At 42.3% G+C, this 21,634-nt stretch overlaps 1 protein-coding gene across 5 annotated transcripts in view; it reads left to right on the top strand.

The window, feature by feature from the left end:
- Window positions 1-21,634, top strand: part of DIP2C (disco interacting protein 2 homolog C) — a 480,496-nt gene that overhangs the window by 367,928 nt on the left and 90,934 nt on the right. For all 5 annotated transcript variants that reach the window (XM_050942214.1, XM_050942217.1, XM_050942216.1 and 2 more), the window contains 4 exons: window positions 15,540-15,663; window positions 16,009-16,118; window positions 18,372-18,474; window positions 18,787-18,851. In XM_050942214.1, coding sequence (XP_050798171.1) covers window positions 15,540-15,663; window positions 16,009-16,118; window positions 18,372-18,474; window positions 18,787-18,851 — 402 coding nt within the window. The remainder of the gene's footprint in view (window positions 1-15,539; window positions 15,664-16,008; window positions 16,119-18,371; window positions 18,475-18,786; window positions 18,852-21,634) is intronic.

The following is a 21,634-nucleotide window of genomic DNA, read 5'->3' as shown; positions in this document are numbered from 1 at the left end:
TTTAGAGTAGGTCTAACCAACACAGCACTTAAAGTGTTGGTGTCAGCTGTGGTTGTATCCATGCTAGGGCTTTCCATGTTGATGGAATTGAACCAGTCTCAACAATTGTGCTACATTTCACTTGTGTAGACCAAGTCTTAAAGCACTTGTTCTTGACCAACTCTCATTGTTGCTAACACTAAGAATTTATCATACGATGTTGGTTCCATTAAATTGGTTGTCGTGTTCCTAGTGCACAGGTATTACCATCTTAGCAAAAAGGCGTAGAACAGAATGGACACGAAGACTGAACTGTCCTTTCCCTGCTTGAGGTGGTGCCGGCATCTTGGGGACTCAAGGCACCATTGGTGGGTAGAGTAAGGAACCTTACGCTAGGACCGCTCAGGGTGTATCTTTGTTGAAGCCATCTACCATCAAGGCTGTCCATATGGAAAGGTTCACCAGTTCCTTTAAACAACAAAGCAAACCAAGCTAAATAGATCTTTCAAAAGAGGGAATGTAATTTCCATTAACAGAAGGAAATGTTTTAGCTATCTTGTCCACTTTCTCCTATACCTTTAATGATAGACAGGGCTGGTAGTGCCACCTATTAAGGTTGCCTGACACTTCCCATTATAATACATTGTTTTCAATTGCTTATATCTTTGCTAAACTTCAACTCTTTTGGTTAAAATTTTCCAGGCGGGGTGACTGGTTTTTTCAAGCTGAATTGGTTTGGAAAATTTCAGCCAAAACTATTCAGCCACTTCCAGGAATGAGGCTAGGGAAAAATACTTGTAAAATAAACCTTTGAGACTTTTCTTTGAAATGCTCTAGTGCCTCAATGCTTTGGAGCAGAGACGTGACATTTGGTGGGGGGGAGTGGGAGGTGGCCTTTGTTAGGGATGTGCCTTTTGCCATCCCTGTAAAAATCTGCCCAAATTCAGTCAAGTTCTGTATGTTCCCTGAAAAAAAATCACAGTTCACACATGTTCATTAGAGACTTGCTAGAATTAACAGCAAAAACCTCTTGACAATTCTATCAGCGCTGAGCATGTTCAACCCTCTCGCAGCTCCTGACGCTCTCCGGACTGTAGATGCACCATTCCCGCAGAGTGACTGAACATGCTCCAGCCCAGGGCAGTGGGGGTCCCAACAGGACTTGCTCCATAATGGCTGTTCCTAACTTCTCAGGATGGGACCAGGCCTTGGAACTGAGAGCAGGGAGCCAGTATCTCCCGTGCTGTCAGTTACCTCTCACACCATCCCCCTCAGCTGGCACCCATGCAGTGTGGAGAAGAAAGCCAACTAATATGAATGCAGAGGGGACAAAAGCTGAAGCAGGGAGCAGGGAAAGACTATATTATGACAAAGAGTCTGGTGAAATTGTTACTGGCAGGTGGGGAGGGAAATTCTGACTGAGAGCAGGACAGAGAGAAACCGGCATTGAGTGTGGAGTAGGAGAGATTGGGCCTAGGACAGCAAACCTGGAGGAGGGTAGAACTGGCTGGCAAGGAGACTGGTATGAGGAGCCTAAGTAATCAAGCGTGGGACTGGGATGATGAGCCAGTTGTAAGAAAAAGACGGGACGAAAACAAGAGGATGGGGCAAAAGGAGTCAGACTTCGGGAAAATGGACAAAAGAGTCTGTGCCCACTAGAGCATAGTCCCTCCAGAGCCCGAAATGGACTCCAAGTTTCCTACGTCTCGATCACCATTACTCTGCTATCATAAAATATCTTTGAAACCCACTGGTAAAGCTTGTGTAATGGTGGTCCACATAGAAGATGACAACCTACTATTGCCATCAGTTACTCCATTAGCCCAATTGGCAGAGGTCTTTATGATTCTCTAAAAGTTCCAACTCCTTCTGATGAACCATGTAGTGCCAATATGGTGGCATGTGAGGGAAATTCTATTTTTTTTTCAGTTTGTTTTTGTGTGTAATTTCTTATTTTAAAAGAACATTATTAAGGTTGCAAAGTCAAGCATTCGAGGCTCAGAAAATGCCAGATTGCAGCCTGACACCTTGGGGCCTGATTTGCAGAACAGGTGAGTACTCACAGCTGCCACTGAAATCAATGGGAGCAGAATCTTCAACATATAAAGTGCTGAAGTTCTCTGAAAAATCAGGCCCTAGGCTTCTCATATTGGACTACCAAAATTAGTGAGTACTTTTGACTTTAATCTTTCTGTGCCTCAGTTCCCAAAGTAAAATGGGTGTTGTGTAGTCCTACCCACTCATGGTGCAGAGGTTTTGTGAAGCACTCAGATGCTATGGTGCTGTGTGCTGTAGAAAAGCCCGTGAGGAAATTAATAATTTTGTTTCAGAGCAGGGTTTGAATAATCTGCAGTAAATTGGGCGTAGGGCCACACATTGAGCAATGAGGATAAAACAAAATATTGGATTAATAACTCTAACTGAGCACAGTCCATCCTATGCACTGAATGAGACAAGGGTCTGTGAAAAAGAGTACATGAGCATGTAAATAAAGACTATATCATAATGCATATACACAAAGGGGCCAAATTAAGATTTCACAGGCAACCTTAATTCTGACATTTCCTGACTTCTGAGTGCTTGACTTTGCAACCTAAATGTTTTTTTTAAGTGGGTGTGTGTGTGTGAGAGACTGACTATTATGTAGAAAAGGATGGGGGTTTATGGCTGTTCCATTATTTTTACAGTGAGACTTAAGGAAAGATGACTTGGTCCTCGTTCTGACTTACTTATTTTCACAAACAAATTTGTGGTTCACTTTATTTGTAAAACTGTACTTGAGAGGAAAAGATAAGGGCCTTGAGTTTTGAAAATATATTTTTATAATGGCTTCTGTGGAAACACAATATATGAATTTGCACTGGTTTAATACCAAACACGAGCCTTTTAGGATTACATTAAGACGTGTGACATAAAATGTATAACTTGCTGCATTGTTTGACGTTTTGGTACATGAAATTGAGATTTTACGTGTGTTAATATAAACAGGACAACTAGATTATTTAAATTGTAAGAGCCTTCAGCAAATTCCCATAGTAAAATTTACTTTCATGGTAGAGGGAGGAAGAAACATATTTGATCAACATAACTTCCAGGGGGAAAATGTCCTATTATGTTGCTCCCTGTATTTTACTTGCCAAGAGTCATGGTTAAGTGTTAATAATAAAACATAAATCTACTGAACTGGATTTATTTTAAGATGTCTACTGCCACATTCTTCTCTATAGACTGTAAAATCTATTTGTCCAAGTAAATAGACCATGTCAAAATAATTCCTTACTTTAATTTGGTTGAGCCGCTTTTGTGTGTATGTGTGTGTGTGTTTCTTCAGAAATACTGAATTACTACAACAGTAATTGGGGGCGGGGTATAACTTTCTAAAAAATCGGACTGAATTATCTCTACCTGATACATGATACTGCACATTCTCAGAGCATGTAAGATGCAGATATTTCTACCTTTGTTTATGTAGCGCAGGAACTAGAGTGGAAGCAATGAGATAAAAATCATGCTTTGTGAGCAGTCCCAGAAGGAAAACCTCTACTTGGTCAAACGGTAGCAGCTTTGCTTCTGGCACCAGCTGAAGGATGTATCATATATGTGTCATCATAGAATAGCCTAGGCTGTTCTTTTATGCTTCCTCATTATTTGATCTCTTCTGTGCATGCTTCAGTTAACACTGGCAGTGTGCATATTGTAGTCTACATGTTCAAAGGAAGATGTGAACCAAGTAAAAACAGCAGCTACGCTGTAGGTGAACAATGGGCCCGTAGGGTGGGTCTGGCAGTTGTGTTAATCTACACACAATACTATACAGCATGTATGTATTAAATTAGTATTTATGGTTTTGTCTAGCAACAGATTTGTTCTTGCTGAGAATTTCCTGCTCTTCGCAGCATGATTATTGTTGTATAATAAGTTTTGCTATAAATCTTTTGTGGTTAAATGTTAGGCAAATACCCATCCCTTCCTACTCCTCCCCCACTTATTCTATCCTGCCTTGTATTTCCAGAATACCCAGAATCATTTGTAAGATGCTTAGTGTCTTGGGACAGCTGTCGATCAAATGACCCTCTAGGATGCAATGGACTGAAATTCCCAGCAGCCATTAGCTTGTCTTTAGCCATAGTAATCTCTGAAATATTCTGTATTCTTATTAAACTTTCTTTTTCAAATATTCCTTTTAAACTTGGAGTAGAAGAATCCATGATTAGGAAACTGGAAATGCAGGATCCCTTGAAGTAGGTCAAAAACAACAAAAACTCCACGCAGGAGCAACAGTCTGGGGTTGTGAATTTAGTGTGACAATGAACTAAACAGACAAGTTTTAATTAGAAGCTTTTCATCTTATTTTCCCTTCCACTACTGCCTGTAGGTGCCATGGACAAGAATTATCCCTGTGTAGAGGGCAAACACCAATATATATATATATATATATATATATATATATATATATATATATATATATTGTATGAGTTACTCATATGTAAGGCTGCAAGTCTTTCACGGATTCCGTGACTTTCCGGGACCTCTGTGACTTCCACAGCTGCAGCGGCTGGTGCAGCTGACCCCAGAGTCGCCCAAGCAGCTGGGGCAGCCCTGGGGTCAGCCACACCGGCTGCTGCTCTGGCAGCCCCAGGCAACTGGTCTTGGGCACTGCCCCGGAGCAGCAGTCTGAGAGCAGCAGCGGCACCCCAGTCCACCCCTGCCCAGAGCAGCAGTGGCAGCAGAGCCCTGGGCTGCCCCGCACCCCCAGGAGCAGAAGCGAGCACCAGAGTACTCTCTTCCCACCCACCCTCCCCTGCAGCACCTAAGATTTAGTTAGGGGTATTATTAGTAAAAGTCATGGTCAGGTTACTGGCCGTGACTTTTTGGTTATTGCCCATGGCTTTTACTAAAATACTTGTGACTAAATCGTAGCCTTACTCATGTGTTATCCATTCTGTTCTTCAGAAAAGTGTCTCTATCTCCAAATGCCCTTATTTGTAATTTTTCAAGCATTGATAAATAGGTACATACTCCTTTGTTATGTGTAGATAGAATATTTTCCTACTGCTGAACTTGTCTGGGGTTAGTTGGTTTTGTTCACAAGAAGTAGAAAACTGCATTGTTACTTGACCAAGGATTTCTGACTTTCAAAGTACTGGTTGCCTCGCACCTCACCTCCAGAAAGCAGCATATGTAATGTAATATCTTTGTATTTTCAACCTTTTATTCTGATCTGTCAATTAACAGGATGGGTGGGTCCTCCCTTAAAGGAAGACATAAAATTGGTCCTCTCCACTTTCTGATACCCATATGTAAAGAGAGCAGGGAGCGAGGGAACTGCTTTAATTTCATTCTGCGAAATTTGTCCTCTGTATACATGGCATGCTGTGAATATAGGAACAAAAGCTCTGATATAAATCTTCCATGGCCCTCTCACCTTGGGCAATAAACCTTATGTACCGAGGTGCACATAGTTGCAGAAATAGCTGATACATATGTTAATCTGTTTGTTTTTTCTCAGTTAACACTTTCCCATAATCATAACTTGGGAAAGTTTAATGCTAAATGCACTTGCAGAAAATACCTGAACTTTCTTCCAGAATAATATATGTGACGCAGCACACATTCCAAAAGCAAATACTGTTCTTCAGAAGCACTTTTTATGAGCTCCAGAGAAGACTGGCCTATCAAGGGTAATTACAGAAGAGGTTTACTTTTAGAGGAAGTGAAATCGTCTCAATCCACCCCTTCAATTTGAATAGAAATATATACATTTGCATTCTATTACCTGATGACGCAGAAGCTTCCAGCTCCCCTGCAAAGAAACATAAACGCTAATTAATTCTGTGTCCCCAGCCCAACACTAACTAATTCTGCAGCTTCCTTCCCCTCTCCAAGCCCCACATCTGCACTTGATGTAGAGCACTCTTCTGCAGTTCTTCATGGAGCCCAGGCCCCTTATGCTCCAACTTTGTCTTGCTTTGTTGCTTTTCAAATTTAAGAAATGGCAGACTACGCTATTTCCCCTCCTACAGCCCAGCATTCACATTTCTTCCCATGCTCCATAGCAAAGTAAACTTCCAAAAATAATTTTCTGTTAGTCTTATATAGCTGTTCAGGATTTATGAATTTGACATGTTTGCAAATACAGGTAGATTGCTGAGACATAACCTGCCCCATTGGTAATCTGCTTTCAAAACTGGTTTGAGATGTAGCTTCTGCTCCCTTTTTAGTTCTTAAGGTCTTTGAGATTGTTCTCAAAAGTCGAGGATTTTTCCTTGATTCCCTTTTGCTACTGCTTGGAACTAGAAAGAATGAACTCTCCGTGTACCCGCTGGCTCCTTTGTTCTAAAGCTGCCATTGTTCATCGGGATGAGTATATGTAGGGTTTGAGCAGGCAATGCACTAGAAGCCAAAATCTGTTTAGTTTGGAAATCAAATGCTGTTACTATTACTCAAATACAGCACCCCAGGACCTGTGGGATCTCTCATCCAGAGGACTGGCATGCAATCCAGCAGCAAGAGGCGGACCATTTATCTACAGACACTGGTGAAAACATTCTTATGAAAAGCCTTAGTGAATCTTTAATAGTCTCCTGAAGCAGAGAGAACTTATGGTTTGTTTCATCCAAAAGATTGATACTCTAGGACCACACAAGTACAGTCACACACTCATTTGCAAAAACCTATTTGTATGTACCTCAACAGAGTAAAAGGCTGAGCTGTGCATTCAAAGAATGAAAGCAGTGACTCCAAAGTACTTCAGACCTGATATTTGGATACCTAAGCCATTCTCTTTACTTCACACCCATATTTACTGCCATTCTAAATTGTAACTGGTGGAGGTTTCCCTGTTTAGACCAGTGTTATTAGCAAGCCCTCTCTGTCTCTGTGATGCAGACTGCATCTGTTCAGTTTGTAACTGGTCTCCACTGTAGTCCTGAAGCTTCTTCCAGCCGCCCAGATTCAACATAATATACTGTGCACGCTCACTGCTCTGCCGATGAAGCAGGTTAGCATAAACTAATTAAATAACTGGAGAAAGCTCAGGTCACATCTCACAAAAGTAGTATTTGGTTCTATAACACTTTTGCAGGGCAGTAGAGTGATTGGATTTGTGAAGGAATTTTGATGTTACCATCAGACAGAAAATCTTCATGGTTTCTCTTTTCAATAACCTTTCAATTGTCAACTCACGGAGACTAAACTGTCTTATAAATACTCAGAAGAAATTCTGACTAATAGTAGCCAGAACCCACCCAGAAGGATCAATGTTCTTAAACCTATGGATGTTTGTTACTACATCTGGAGGCCATCCACATCACACCTACATTACACTGTCAACTGCAACTAGATTAAACACTCACAAGTTTTATCTGAGGCACTGAACACTAGGGTTTCACGGTGCGGATGTGTGAAGTGTAGCAAAAAAGCTATCTTGTGTTTACATCCCTAGTGCTGCATGCAAAACTGCGGTGTGTCAGTCGCCTTCCACAACTCATGCTCAGCAGTCCTGTGGGGTCTGCCCATATTCCAACTATCAGTGCAAGCTTTCAGCAGTATTGTGAGCATTATATACAATTGCTCCTTCTGGCCAGCATTGGCTGCAGTGGCACTGACTTCTGAAGTGGTAAATGGCCGCTCTGCTCCCCCTGCTAGTTCCAGGCCAGCATGAAACTCCCATGGGGAGGAGGAGGGCCTCAGTGGTTTGTATGGAAATGGAGGGACAAGGTACGGGGACAAAACAGAGGCATTTAATAGGGAATGGGGTAGATGGAGCTGGGCTGCTGAAGTTTCTTCCACAGGCTTCAACTCAATTCTCCCACCAATTGATCTAGAAGTGCCCAATTCCCTCCTGTACCCTCAGTACACCCTCACCCTGCCTCTGATAGGCTCCTGTCTCTCCCAAGCCTGCTGTCATTGCTCCGGAGTACCACGAGGGGAAAGCTGATGACTGTCAGTAAAATTGTCACACATGGATCTGCTCAAACTTGACAGTGCTGTGGGACCATGGTTCTGAATGTGTCCCAGTACATTTTGCACCTGTGAAGCTTTAGTGCTTTACAACACCCTTCACTCACAAAGATTTGAAGGAGCAGTATGTTCTGGAGTGACTCCAATTTTGTCAAAGTGTTGAGATAAGATTTTATGAGTAACTAGACTGATCCGTGGTTTTTGGAAACACAGGGGTCATGTTATGGTGGTATTCTGTGATCTGCAGTCTATGGTCTGTACCGGTTTCTAGTTGGTTTCTGGGTGAAATTCAATGTGTTAATTTTGCTCTGTAAAACCCTAAAAGGCTTTGGACCTGGCTACTTGAGAAACCACCTCTTTCTTAGTGGTTGCAAGTGGTATTGTGTGTATTTTAAGGGGTCCTTTCTCTTCCCAACCCAACTTCCATACTTTCACTTGTTTCTTTTTGATGTCTCACCTTAAAGTCCTTCAGCCTAGGAAGATGTGGCTTGTATGTGTGGTAATAGTCATGGGTAGGCAATATATTGGCTTTTCTCAGGAAAAAGGTGTTACCCTGGTGGCGAGGAGTTAAATAATTATGGAGCAAACCTCTCAGGTTAGTGAACGTAGTCCAGAACTCCTGCATTAATGTTGCACCAGATTAGTATGGATACAACATTATCAATTAAAGAAATAACAGTACAGAACAGAGTGGGTTGAAATTTCCAATACCTTTTGTTTATCCAATAGACTTGTTAGGAAATAGGTTGCAATCTGTTACTTTAATATCCACTACATAGATTTTATTAAATGAAATCTACAGGGTTCTCTGCTTGCTTGTGAAATCTTATAAATTATTAACTGTTAACAGTTGACCAGGTAGTAAGTGGGAACATAATCATCCTGCCTCATGTTGTCTAGAAAATCCAAAACCCTGGTAAAATAAATGTTTTCTCTTCCTGTAGCTTTCCAGTGCATTATATTTGGCTCTGTTATGAGCAGAACTTGGCAGATCACTTCCTTGTAGTGTGTGTTCCCAGGGGTCATGTTATTGTGGTACCATATGATCTGCACTCCATGATCTGTACTGGATTCTAGTTGGTTTCTGGATAAAATTTGATATTTTAATTTTGGTCTGAAAATCCTAAGAATAGGACCTAGCTATTTGAGAATTTCCTTGTTCAGTACTGTAGTGGTTGAGATAATTTGAAGTGCCTTAGTGTTTAGGCCCCAATTTACCAAACAACCCCTATTGAGCAAATCAGTTAAGCATATGTTTTTCAGAGTTGAGGCCTTAAATGAGAGGTGTTGCTGGTATAGTGTCTTCTGTGAAAGGTCCCCTACTCTGGCGCTCACTCCATTCCTTTGTGTAGCCCATCAAAGCCATTCTGCTGGCTCTCAGGGCATATAGCAAATCTTGTCTCTTTGCTCAAGCTTTTGAGGCGAGGTGAGCGAAAGGAACACTCTTGCTGTTTAATTTCTGAATGGTAGCTGTAATGAGGCACAGTTCAGTAGCTTTCCTTTTTTTTTTTTTTAAACTGGTACGTACACCTAGAGCAATATAGACACATTAAAAAAAAAAAAAAAAGAATCACAATTAAATACTATATCTTCCAGCAGTCTGCCTGGGTTTTGTCCTCATTCACTAGTTCATCTAAAACTATAGTGGTTACTTGTAAACCACAAGCGTAAGGGTTTTATGACAATTAGATTAGAATGGCAGACTCTGTAGCTTTTCAACTAGCAAATGCTGAAGGAAGCCTAGTAGACTACTGGAATGAGATGTAGACTCAGAATAAAAGAGAGCCTTTGCTAATTTTGAAGTGTCCCTAGCTCATAAGGGCAGACTGGATTTGAATGGCGTGGGCCTCCAGGAGAGCAAGATAGAACGAGGGATGAGACAACATTGACTCATGTCAGTGTTTTTATTACAGAGTGAGGGATAGCTCAGTGGTTTGAGCAGTGGCCTGGTAAACCCAGGGTTGTGAGTTCAATCCTTGAGGGGGGTCATTTAGGGATCTGGGGCAAAAATCTGTCTGGGAATTGGTCCTGCTTTGAGCAAGGGGGTTGGACTGGATGATCTCCTGAGGTCCCTTCCAAACCTGATATTCTGTGACTTGTAATCCATAAATTTGTGTAAATCAGTAACCAATCTTTGTGATAAATTGGAGGATTTGTGCAATGCTAGTACTGTTTTGTTTTTTTTTATGAAGTTGTGGACCACCATTCAAATTCATTGGGAGATACTGAAGGAAAGAAATTAGTGGCCTCTCTTTTATGCTGAGTAGGGCAGTAACCTCTGTCTTAGAATGACTTGCTGGTCTCCGGCATGTTTGGATAAGATTCAGCAAGGATAGCCATGCAATTAATTTGTCAGCTCTACAAAACTCTGTCTGTTTTGGGATCTCCTGAGTAGAACTGAGTGAATTGTTGATTTTTTTTTTCAGTTCAGTTACCAGAAGCAAAGACTCAAATTATTAAAAAGAGAAAAAAATCAATGTTTCAGACAGAAACTGAATTTTTTCAGTATTTCTCACAAAAATGAAAAATCAAAAAAATGTTATTTGCATCAAAGAAAACATTTGGAATGTCATTTTGAAATGAAATGAAACTTTTCATTTCAACAAACAAAATGCCAAACTGATCTGTTTTGAAAATGTCAAAACTAACTTTTCCTTCCCTCCCCCACTTTTTTTTCAGTTTGGCCAAGCTGGTAAATAGTTTCATCCTCCCGCAAAGTGCTTTGTTTTTTCTTATTTTTTTCTTTTTCCCAACAAATTTACCATTTGACCAGACATTTTCACCCAACTCTGCTGCTGCAGTTAGTGACAGAGCTGTGTGAGATGAGCAGCACTTCTCCCAGAAACTTGTACTACGTGATTCTCTTATTGTCATCTCTTTGTATTTTTAAAAGGGGCACTTCCCTTGTCTGGATCTTCATAGAAGCAGAAGTAAATGAGAGAGCTCAATGCTGAAGAATCTTCTTGCAAAAGAACTTTTTTAATTTTGCCAAGCTTAAACTAAATCTCTGACAACTGCAGTGAACAAAAATGAATGTGACAACATCTGAATGTCTGAACTGAATGAGTTATATAATTCTGTTTATTATGGATCAATTTATTGTCCCACAATATTTACTCAAATGTCAGCATATGCTAGTTCAGATAATCATGTTGTATAAAAAGATCATTCTCTGGAGGTACAGAATCAAGCTAATGCAGACAAATGAGAAGTAGTGGGATGTATCTGTTCTTTATTTGCTTTTATTCCTTTATTTGCTTTTTTCCTTTATTCACTGGTTATAAAATGAATGATATTCTTAATATTGGGGGGGGGAAGTACACAAAGACCTGATGCTGTTAATATAGTAGTGATTTAAAAGCAAAAGTTTAGACAGAAGGGAAGATCAGTTCTGAATTTTGCAGCTTAGGTCCAATTATAATTTTTCATGTAATTTTATTATGTCAAATGAGTATAAATAAAATGTTCACAACTAGTGAATAAAGGGAGCTGCAGGGGACTGTGCCTGTGGACAGTCAACATAAACAAAATGTCTTGCGGCCTGCCAATGGATTACCCTGATGGGCTGTGTGCCAAAGGTTGCCAAACCCTGCAGGGCCACCGAGAGCGGATTCAGGCCCTGGTGAAAAATTTTTTTTGGGCCCCCCAGCAAGGGCGGAGCAGCTAAACAGGGCTGGGGAAGCCGGGCCCCGGGCCCCCTTCAGGGCCCTGGTAATTTGTACCAGCTTCCCCACCCCTCTTTCGGCCCTGGACCTCTGGGCTAAATGAACCGAGAAGTGCTGTTTTGTTCTGATAAAGGGATCTGAGGGGTTCTATTTCCATCCAGCACCAAATTCGCTGGTGAACAGAAGGGCCCAACAGCACAGATTTAAGTCCACCCCAAAAGACAGAGACTCCAAGTGGCTGGACCTTCTTGGCAGACAGATCTATACCTCATCATCTTTACAGATGAGGATCTTGAATCAACAACTTTGCTGTCCAAGCATAATTTCCTCAACTAATCAGCCATGTCCAAGTTTGTGGACTAGTTTCCTGAGTCCTCGCATGAGGAGTTTTGGGTGTTTGCTGTGGACACTTCGACCAGGGTAATGGCCTGTGCAGTTACTATGAAGAGGGCTACAAAACTTCAGGATTGCATCAGATTTCCAGCAAACCATTGAGGACTTTCCCTTTGATGGCTGGACCTTGTTCTTGGAAGACTGATACTTCGCTCTGCTTTAAGGGCTACAAGACTACCTTAAGGTCCTTGAGAGTATACATGCCATCCAGGCAGAGACACCGCTATGGAGCTCAGCAGCAGCAATATTCGCCATATCACTCCTGTGTATAACTCTTTGCCCCACATCTGCAAAGCAGCATGACTACCCCAGAAAGAGGGATAGATCTCCCAATAGGAAGTAGTTGAGCTCAGGGCTCAGCCAGTCCACGCATCCTCCCTGGGTGCCTGCTAAGTGCCCATTTTGACTCCTTGGTCCAGAGTACTGTTCCAATCATTGCTCTGCCCTTCCCTCTCACATCCTTTTGGGGACAGGCTGGCCTGTTTTTACAATGCTTGAGGCTTGATTATCTTCGACAGCTGGATCCTACACACTGTCAAATCAGGCTAAGCCATCCAGTTCCTCTCCATGCACCCTCCCCATCTCCTCTCCTCTCTTCAGGGACGCCTCTCATAATACACAGCTCATCAAGAAGGTCAGCTCTCTGCTAGTGATGGAAACAGTAGAGGAAGTCCCACCGGGACTCTCGGGCTATGATTTCTATTCCCAGTACTTCCTGGTACTAAACCCCGAGGATGGGATGAGACCCATATTTGACCTTCATGGTCTCAACAAATGTATCAAATATGAGGTTCTGCATAGTCACTCTATGGGCTGTCATCCCCAGGATGACTTATTTGCTGCTCTGGACTTCAGGACACCTATTTTCCTGTGATGATTCTGCTGAGCCACAGGAAGTTTCTTTATTTTGTTGTGGGAGAATACCATTTTCAGTACGTGGTTTGCCCATTTGGCCCCTATTCCACCTCTCGAGTTTTCTCCAAACGCATGGCCGTGGTGATGGCATATCTCAGGAGGGAGGGAATCCACATCTTCTCATACCTCGATGTCTGGATGCTGAAGGGTGGATCCAGAGAGGAGGTTCTTGCACATGTCAACGCCACACTGTCTAGGACTCATTTAAACACTGGACAGTCTATCTTGGCTTCCACTCAAAAAATCAAGTTCATTGGGGTCCTGTTAGATTCCACAGGGTCAAGAGCATTCCTGATGAATGACTGCTTCCAGGCAATTCAACAGCTCTGCCTCAGTCTGCAGTCTCAGCCCTCCAGTCCGGGTGCATCTGAGCTTATTGGGACCCATCTGCTTGATTGCGAGTGGTCCAGTTTGTGAGGCTGTGCCTTTTCTCCCTCCAGATGTGGCTCAGGATGGTCTGCCATCCTGCCCTGCCTTACATTCTTTGGACAAATTGGTTTGCCTTCCTTCACTAGTCCTGGACTCCTTGCTCTGGTGAGAGTCCTCATGCAGCGTGTGCCAGGGCGTCCCTTTCACTCAGCCCTCTCCAACCTAGTCAATAGTTACAATGCTTCCCTTCTGGGTTGGGGGAGTGCCTCTGGACCCACTGAAGGTGCAGGGTCTGTGGTCAGAACAGGGAGTCTCTCTCCATATCAACATGCTGGAACTTCAGGCCATCCACAATGCATGCCAGGCTTTCTGGGACTGTAATAGACATTCAGTGGTTCACGTACTTACCAACAATACCACCGCGATGTACTGTGTGAGCTAACAAGGGCGTGCATACTCCAGGTTACCCTGCCTGGAGGTGATCAACCTGTGACAATTCTGCATCGAAGAGGATGTGACTCCGGCAGCAATCCACTTGCTGTGGGTGCAGAATCGTCTCACAGACTATCTCAGTAGGATTTTCTCCCTTAGCTATGAGTGTTCCCTAAAGATGAATGTCCTGCGGGTCGTCTTCGCAACACAGGGATTTCCCACAATTGACCTGATTGTGACATGAGAAAACAGAAAGTGTCGCCTGTACTGCTCTCAGGCTCCCTCTCTGACGCCTTCCACTTCAGCTGGCAGCCAACTCTTGTGTATGCCTTTCCTCCTTTTATGATCATTTTCCCCAAACTCAAGGTGGATCAGGCCAAGGTCATCCTCATTGCTCCAGAGTGGCTGAGACCGTGCTGGTTCTTGGATTTTCTTGCACTGTCTGTTTAGTCTCCCATACCACTTCCTCTCCATCCCGTCCTGCTTGTTCAAAACCATGGCCAAACCATTCACCTTGTGCTCAACGTCTTGCACAGCCGTATAGCTGCTGCATGGCTGAATGAAGAGGAAGAGCACTGTTCGGCAGCTGTCCAAGAAGCCCTATTCAAGAGTAGAAAGTCCTTTACTAGGCCAGCCTACTTACCAAAGTGAAAGAGGTTTTCATTGTGGTCCTTGTCCCACAGGACCCAGCTGACATGGACTTCTATCCATGACATCTTGGAGTATCTGTTACATCTTTAAACATCTGGCAGCAATATCAGTGTTCCATCCTCCTAGTCAGGAAAAATAAGTTTTTTCCAATGCCATGGTGGCAGGATTTCTGTAAGGACTCGTCTGGTTACATTCTCTGGTCCAAGAGCCAGTCCCCTTGTGGGACCTAAACACAGCTTTAATATCTCTAATGGGGCCTCCATTCAAGCCACTTGCATCCTGTCCACTGCCCCTCTAGTCTCAGAAAACCATGTTCCTGATAGCCATTACCTCTGCAAGGCGGACGTGTGTCGTTCGCCAAGAGTGCAAGTGACATTGATAGCATTACTCAGTGACATTTCTGTATTAAACATTTACAGAGAGGCCATGTGGTCAGCCATACACTTATGGACCCTTCTGCTATTACCGCATCTTCCAGAGTGAGTGCGGGCCTCAGTACGGCAGTCCAGCAATCTACATTTCAGTAAACTCCGAGTCCTCCCAGAAGGGGTACTGCTTGTGAGTCACCTACATGGAATACACACCTGCATTTACTCAAATACGATGAAACAGTTACTTACTGTAATTATGATTCTTCGAGATGTGATGCAGATGTATATTCTATGACCCACCCTCTATCCCCTCTGCATCAGACTCTCCTCTCATGGGCTTTTCGTGTCAAGGAACCGAGGGGGGTCAGGACGGTGTTGTCTTATATAGCCAGAGCAGGGGCCATAGTCACAAGGCGTGAGCACCATCCCTTTATGGGTACTGCTAAGCAAAAGCCTTGGCTCCAGCGCACTGGGTGCTCTCACACCTAAGTGGAATGCACATCTACATCATTCTTCGAAGAGCCACATTTACAGTAAGTTAACCATTTCTTATTTCACAGAAGGTGCATCTTGTGTAGAGATGTAAAAGATGAAGCCATATGATGGCTTTAGTCCTTTGAATGGATATATATATGGTTGTGAGGATAAAGGTATCCAAATTATAGAACTCCTTTGTCAGTGTACAAGTTAAGCCATTATATTTTGTTAATTAATTGTAAAACAAACTACAAAAAAGCATGTTGCATGCAGTCAGTTCTAGTAAATTTCACTTATTGCTTTTCTTATTTTTGTGATCAATTAGGATGCAGGAAGCCAACAAATAGGTTTCTTACTTGGAAGCTGTGGTGTTACTGTGGCCTTGACTAGTGATGCCTGCCATAAGGGACTGCCTAAAAGCCCTACAGGGGAGATACCACAGTTTAAAGGTAAACTCATCCTCATTAAACCTACATCTTGTACAAAGATTCCACGTGTTACTAAATAGCATCTACTAACATGTCACATATACACCATTAATACTTTTGAGGTTTAGAAACTAGCCTCAGAATAGTAGGTCCTAATGTCTATATACAGAAAGTATAATAATTAATAATCCTGGTTGGTCTACTCCAGTGGGGATACTCACATGAGTAAAATAAACAATATTCAGCCAACCACACCGTAGAACCATAGAGCACATTTGAAATAGACTTTCGTGCAGAAGAATTTCATTCTCTTGTACTATTTATCCAGCAGTAACTCAGCAAAAGCTGTCTCTGTCTGTTTCTCAGGGTGGCCAAAGCTGCTATGGTTTGTCACAGAATCTAAACATCTTTCTAAACCTCCTCGTGACTGGTTCCCACATATCAAAGATGCAAACAATGACACAGCTTACATAGAGGTGAGTTAATGAAGATAAATAATATTTTTCCCTTGATCCATTGCCGAAGACACTTCTGAATAACATTAAGATAAACATAACTATGTTGTCACTGCTTCTGTAAACAATGAACATCCTGTTCACTTGCTGATAATTAATTTTAGTATGAATAGGAACTGAATATTATATGAAAGTTAATATAATATTAAATAGTTAACTTTGCATTTCTGGAGTCTTTTTGACTTAAAAGTTTCTACAGCACTTGAGGCCCTGATTCAGCAGTGCTCTAAGTACAGTCTTAACTTAGCGCATTCATGTGCTTAACTGCTTTGCTGAATTGGGATTTCAGATGTTACAGTGATGGACACTTCACAAATAAGTAAGCTGCAGCAGTGTGGACGCTCAACTTTTGCACTTCCAGACTTTGATTTTTTTGTTTGTTTGTTTTTGTTACAGCTTTCATTAAAGATAAACCAAACCGACTAAAAAATTTAACTTATCAAGAAAGTCACAAAGCTATAAAAAATAAGGAAATGCAATATAATGCTTAATGTCACTTCTCCTAACACACAATGAACTGATGACACCAAAGACTTCGAAGGGGTGGGAGCTGGAAGTCCACAACTTATTAAATGGCAGGAATTCATAAATCATGTTAACTTACTCTCACTGAGATCATATGTATATTGACTCCCACAATGCGATATGTAGTAGTCTGAAAGCTCATACTCCAAAACGTCTGTTAGTCTATAAGGTGCTACAGGATTCTTTGCTCCTTTTACAGATCCAGACTAACACGGCTACCCCTCTGATATGTGTAGTCTGAATGACCCTTGTATTCAGGGGAGTTCTGTCCTATCCTGTCCTTAAAACTAGACCCTCTCTGTGCTCAAGAGGAGTCCAGACTTTCTCCAGCTGCATCGTTTGAGATATGCAAATGACTAGCAAAGTGTATGATGGACCATCTCCTCAGTGCCTTAGAAACAGTCATCTTCTTCCCCCTTAGCTTCATTTGAAGTTCTTTTCCTGTCACCATCAACCCCACCTCCTTTTTTTTTCTTTGCCCACATGGCTCCTACTCAACGTAACTTGCTGCAACAATGTTCTATAGGATTTTTCCTGTCCTGCCATAGCTCTTACTCACCATACAGGCTTCTGACTGATCTGTTCAGATGAAGGATCACCAACAAGCATCACCTAAAGAAATGTTCTCCCTAGTATTTGTGGACTTGAGTATCCTCCTAAGGAAAAGAAGCTGCTTGTTCCTCATCCTTTGTTAAAAATCTTGCCTCCCGACAGTCAGTGTATGGGGTTAAATTCCCTCCCAAAAGACCCGCTTCAGGAAGGGGAAATTAGCATAGCTAGATGCATTTAACTTTTTCAGGTGTAGGTTTTTCTCTTCCTTTTTTCTCTTTTGAAAAGAGCAAATGAATTAAATAATGTTAGCGTTTAAATAATCACAAGTGAAGCTAATGCCCTACTCAGTTCAAAGTGGTTGGGATTTCCCATCTATATGCTTAATAATGTTAGTTTTCTAAAGGAGTGGGTTAACATGGCAGCTATGCATATGTATTGAATGTTGATGGTTATCTTCATCGTGGAAGAAGATACCGATTTTGTTTAAATGACGACTTAGAATTTGCAGCCTACTGCAGAAAGTACCAGAAATTGCGAGGGCTTCAAACTCAGCACCGTGATTCTTCCCCATCCTCTCATTATTTTTCCTTCTTACATTTAATACAGTTTATGTATTTCTGTTAGTATCAGTACCCTCTTACACATGGATGCAGCAGCCACCCTTTTGCCGGTCATATTCAGGAGGGCTGCCTGAATAATTTAACAGATGACCAGTGAGAAGTAACTTCTCAGATTTTTAAATCTAGCCACACTCAGTGATGTGGCTCAGTGATGTCTTACTTAGGTTACTCAGACTTCTACTGCTGGTGTTGCTAGTGTGATCAAAAGCAAGATTAGAATTAATATCAAATTTAATTCTCCCACCATCCTTGAACGCAAACAGCTGAAGAGTTCCTGCTACCAAAAATGACAAGTTTCTGCCTAAAAAGACACCTTCTCCAGGAAAAAAAAAAAGAGGTTTAATAAAAACTGTTTTGCAGCCTTCATTATAACTCTTCCTACCTGTGAAAGCTAAAATAAAGTAACAAAGTTCATCAACTAGCCTTTGTATCTATATGTTACCTAACTGCCAAACAATAAGAGCAGTGCAACTGTTGCATACAATATATTCAATCTTTAACAACCCATCTCTTGTAGTACAAAACGTGTAAAGATGGAAGTGTGCTTGGGGTGACTGTGACAAGAATTGCACTGCTGACCCACTGTCAAGCTCTTACACAAGCATGTGGATATACAGAAGGTATTAAACGCATTCATGTTGTTTCAACCCTGCCTGATTGAGATCTTATTTTATATAGGGCTGTATTAAATATTTCTAGAATAAAAATAGAAATTATGTGTTCATTGCATTTTTGAATGTCTTTGAGATGTAACAAAGAGAAAAGGCCTTTGAAAGACTAATTGTACTATGGAGAGTTACTGTGAAAGTTATGGTTTGAAGTCATCAGTCATGTTATACCAAAATTTACTGTATTTCCTTCCTGTAAGTGGTTTTGCTTTGGGCTTATGCCGTGCTCAGAAGAATAAGCCATATTTTGTTTTTATTTGATAGCTGAAACAATTGTGAATGTACTAGATTTCAAGAAGGATGTTGGCTTATGGCATGGGATTCTTACGGTAGGTAACTTTTTCCTTTATGTCAATATTTGAAAAAGAACTTGTCTAAGCTTTTATCATCAGATGTTGGGATGTCATAAGATTTCTTCTAACTTGATCTTGTTTGTCGTAAAATCAGAAAATTACAGTGTAGAGCTGATGATTCTTGGCTAGTTAGCTACACCTTTACCTAGCAAGCACAGTAGGAATTCCTCAGTGAATCGGGTCAAGTGCTTAGTTTGGCCCTACTCTTGCCAAGCACAGAGTTGATACAAATTTCTCAGTTGCACGGTTCTGAGGCCTACAGTGTTTCTAGGCACTGAATCAAGAACAACAGTCCTCTGTTGCTTTAGTAAGATCCTCATCAGCTAGAATTGTTATATTGCCACTGACAAAGTTCCTCATCATTCAAACTACCTCCTCTTGTGGTGTCCCCCAGGGATCTGTGCTGGGACCAGTACTGTTCAACATATTCGTAAATGATCTGGAAAAGGGAGTAAACAGTGAGATGGCAAAGTTTGCAGATGATACAAAATTACTCAAAATAGTTAAGCCAAAGCAGACTGAGAAGAGTTACAAAGGAATCTCACAAAACTGAGTGACTGGGCAACAAAATGGTAGATGAAATTCACTGTTGATAAATGCAAAGTAATGCACATTGGAAAGCATAATCCCAAGTATATATACAAAATGATGGGGTCTAAATTAACTGTTACCACTCAAGAAAGAGATCTTGGAGTCATTGTGGATAGTTCTCTGAAAACATCTACTCAACGTGCAGCGGCAGTCAATAAAATAACATAATATTAGGAACTATTAGGAAAGAGAGAGATTATAAAACAGAAAATATCATAATGGCACTATATACATCTATGATACGCCCACACCATGAATACTGCATGTGTTCTGGTCACCCCCATTTCAAAAAGATATATTAGAATTGCAAAAGGTGTGGAGAAAGGCAACAAAAATTATTGGGGTATGGAACAACTTCCATGTGAGGAGAGATTAAAAAGACTGGGACTGTTCATTTTGGAAAAGAGACAACTAATGGGAGGATATGATAGAGGTCTATAAAATCATGAATGGTGTGGAGAAGGTGAATAAGGAAGTTTTTTTAACCTCTTCTCATAACACAAGAGCCCAGGGTCACACAATGAAATGAATAGGCAGCAGGCTTACAACAAACAAAAAGAAGTACTACTTCACACAGCGCACAGTCAACCTATGGAACCAGTTGCCAGGGGATGTTGTGAAGGCCAAAATTATAACAGGGTTCAAAAAGAACTAGATAAATTCATGGAGGATAGGTCCACTAATGGCTATTAGCCAAGATGGTCAGAATGCAACTAGGGTTATCAACCCTCCCGGACTGGCCAGGAGTCTCCCAGAATCTGCCTCAATCTTCCGGTTGCTATTGAAAACAATCCTGGATATTTTAATAACCAAAAGTCTGGTCGGCAGCACAGTGGGACTAAGGCAGGTTCCCAACCTTCCCTGGCTCCGCGTTGTTCCGGAAGTGGCCTGCATGTCTCTGCGGCCCCTAGGCGCAGTGGCAATCTGAGGCTCCACGCAGCGTCCCCGCCCTGAGCACCAGCTCTGCAGCTCCCATTGGCCAGGAACTTTGGCCAATGAGAGCTGTGAACAGGCAGGGGCAGCGAGTAGAACCATGTGGCCACCCCGAGCGTAGGAGCCACGTTGCTTCCGGGAGTCTCCTGGGGTAAGCACTGCTTGGCTGGAGCCAACACCCTGCACCCTCTTCCACACCACAACCGCCAACCCCTCACCACCTCCCATACCACAACTCCAGACCCCAGCCTGTCCCCCTTCCTCTTCCATCCCCCTGCCCAGGCCTGAGCTCCCTCCTGCACCCAAACTCCTTTCCTGAGCCTGAATCCCCTCCTGCACCCCAAACCTCTGCCCAGAGCTTCCTCCCACACTCCAGACCCCTCGACCCCACCCCTCAGCCCAGAGTCCACACCCCCTCCCTTACCCCAACCCCTGCCAATGAAAGTGAGTGAGGGTGGGGTGGAGTGAGTGATGGAGGGAGGGAGGGGGATGGAGCGAGAAGGGGTGGGCAAGGGCATGGCCTCGGGGGAAGGGGAAGGCAGGAGCGGGGCAAAGGTGTTTGGGTTTGTGCAATTAGACAGTTCACAACCTTAGATGCAACCCTATGCTCTGAGTGTCCTGAGCCTCTGAATGCCAGAAACTGGGAATGGACGACAAGGGATGGATCGCTCAATAATTGCCCTGTTTTGTTCTTTCCCTCTGAAGCACTTGGCATTGGCCACTGTGGGAAGCCAGGATACTGGGCTAGATGAACCATTGGTCTCACCCAGTATGACCAAACTTGTGTTCTTGTGTTACTGATCCTGAGACAATTCTGCTGCACTAGGTTAAACAAGCTCTCTGTTTGCCTCTTGAATATCTTCCAAAGCAAGCACTTGGAAATTCACTGGAGGCCAACATCTTTTTTTTATCATTAAAGACAGCCCCCAACAGTCACGTGAAGACAATGTTGCAGCTGAAGCTTGGGAAATCATGTTCAACTGATCATCGTGGAGAGAGTGGCTAACTTTGAAGAGACCATATCTGAACATTTTAAACTGAAAGAACTTACCTTTTATGATTCCAGGGGAACCCAGCATACCTTTCCTGCCACCTATTGCTCTGTTTCCATGAATGTCAAGGGGCAATTATAATTACGCCGTCAGGCAGAATGGGATACCAGGTTTTATGTCCAAAAGTAGTTAATTTAATATAGTTTAACTTTGTTATCACACAATCTGAAAGTAAGCACCCAC

Source organism: Gopherus flavomarginatus, chromosome 2, assembly GCF_025201925.1.
Source record: "Gopherus flavomarginatus isolate rGopFla2 chromosome 2, rGopFla2.mat.asm, whole genome shotgun sequence".
In the NCBI taxonomy this organism is placed as follows: domain Eukaryota; kingdom Metazoa; phylum Chordata; order Testudines; family Testudinidae; genus Gopherus; species Gopherus flavomarginatus.
Note: the sequence above shows the minus strand (reverse complement) of the source record. Positions and strands in the feature narration are given on the sequence as shown.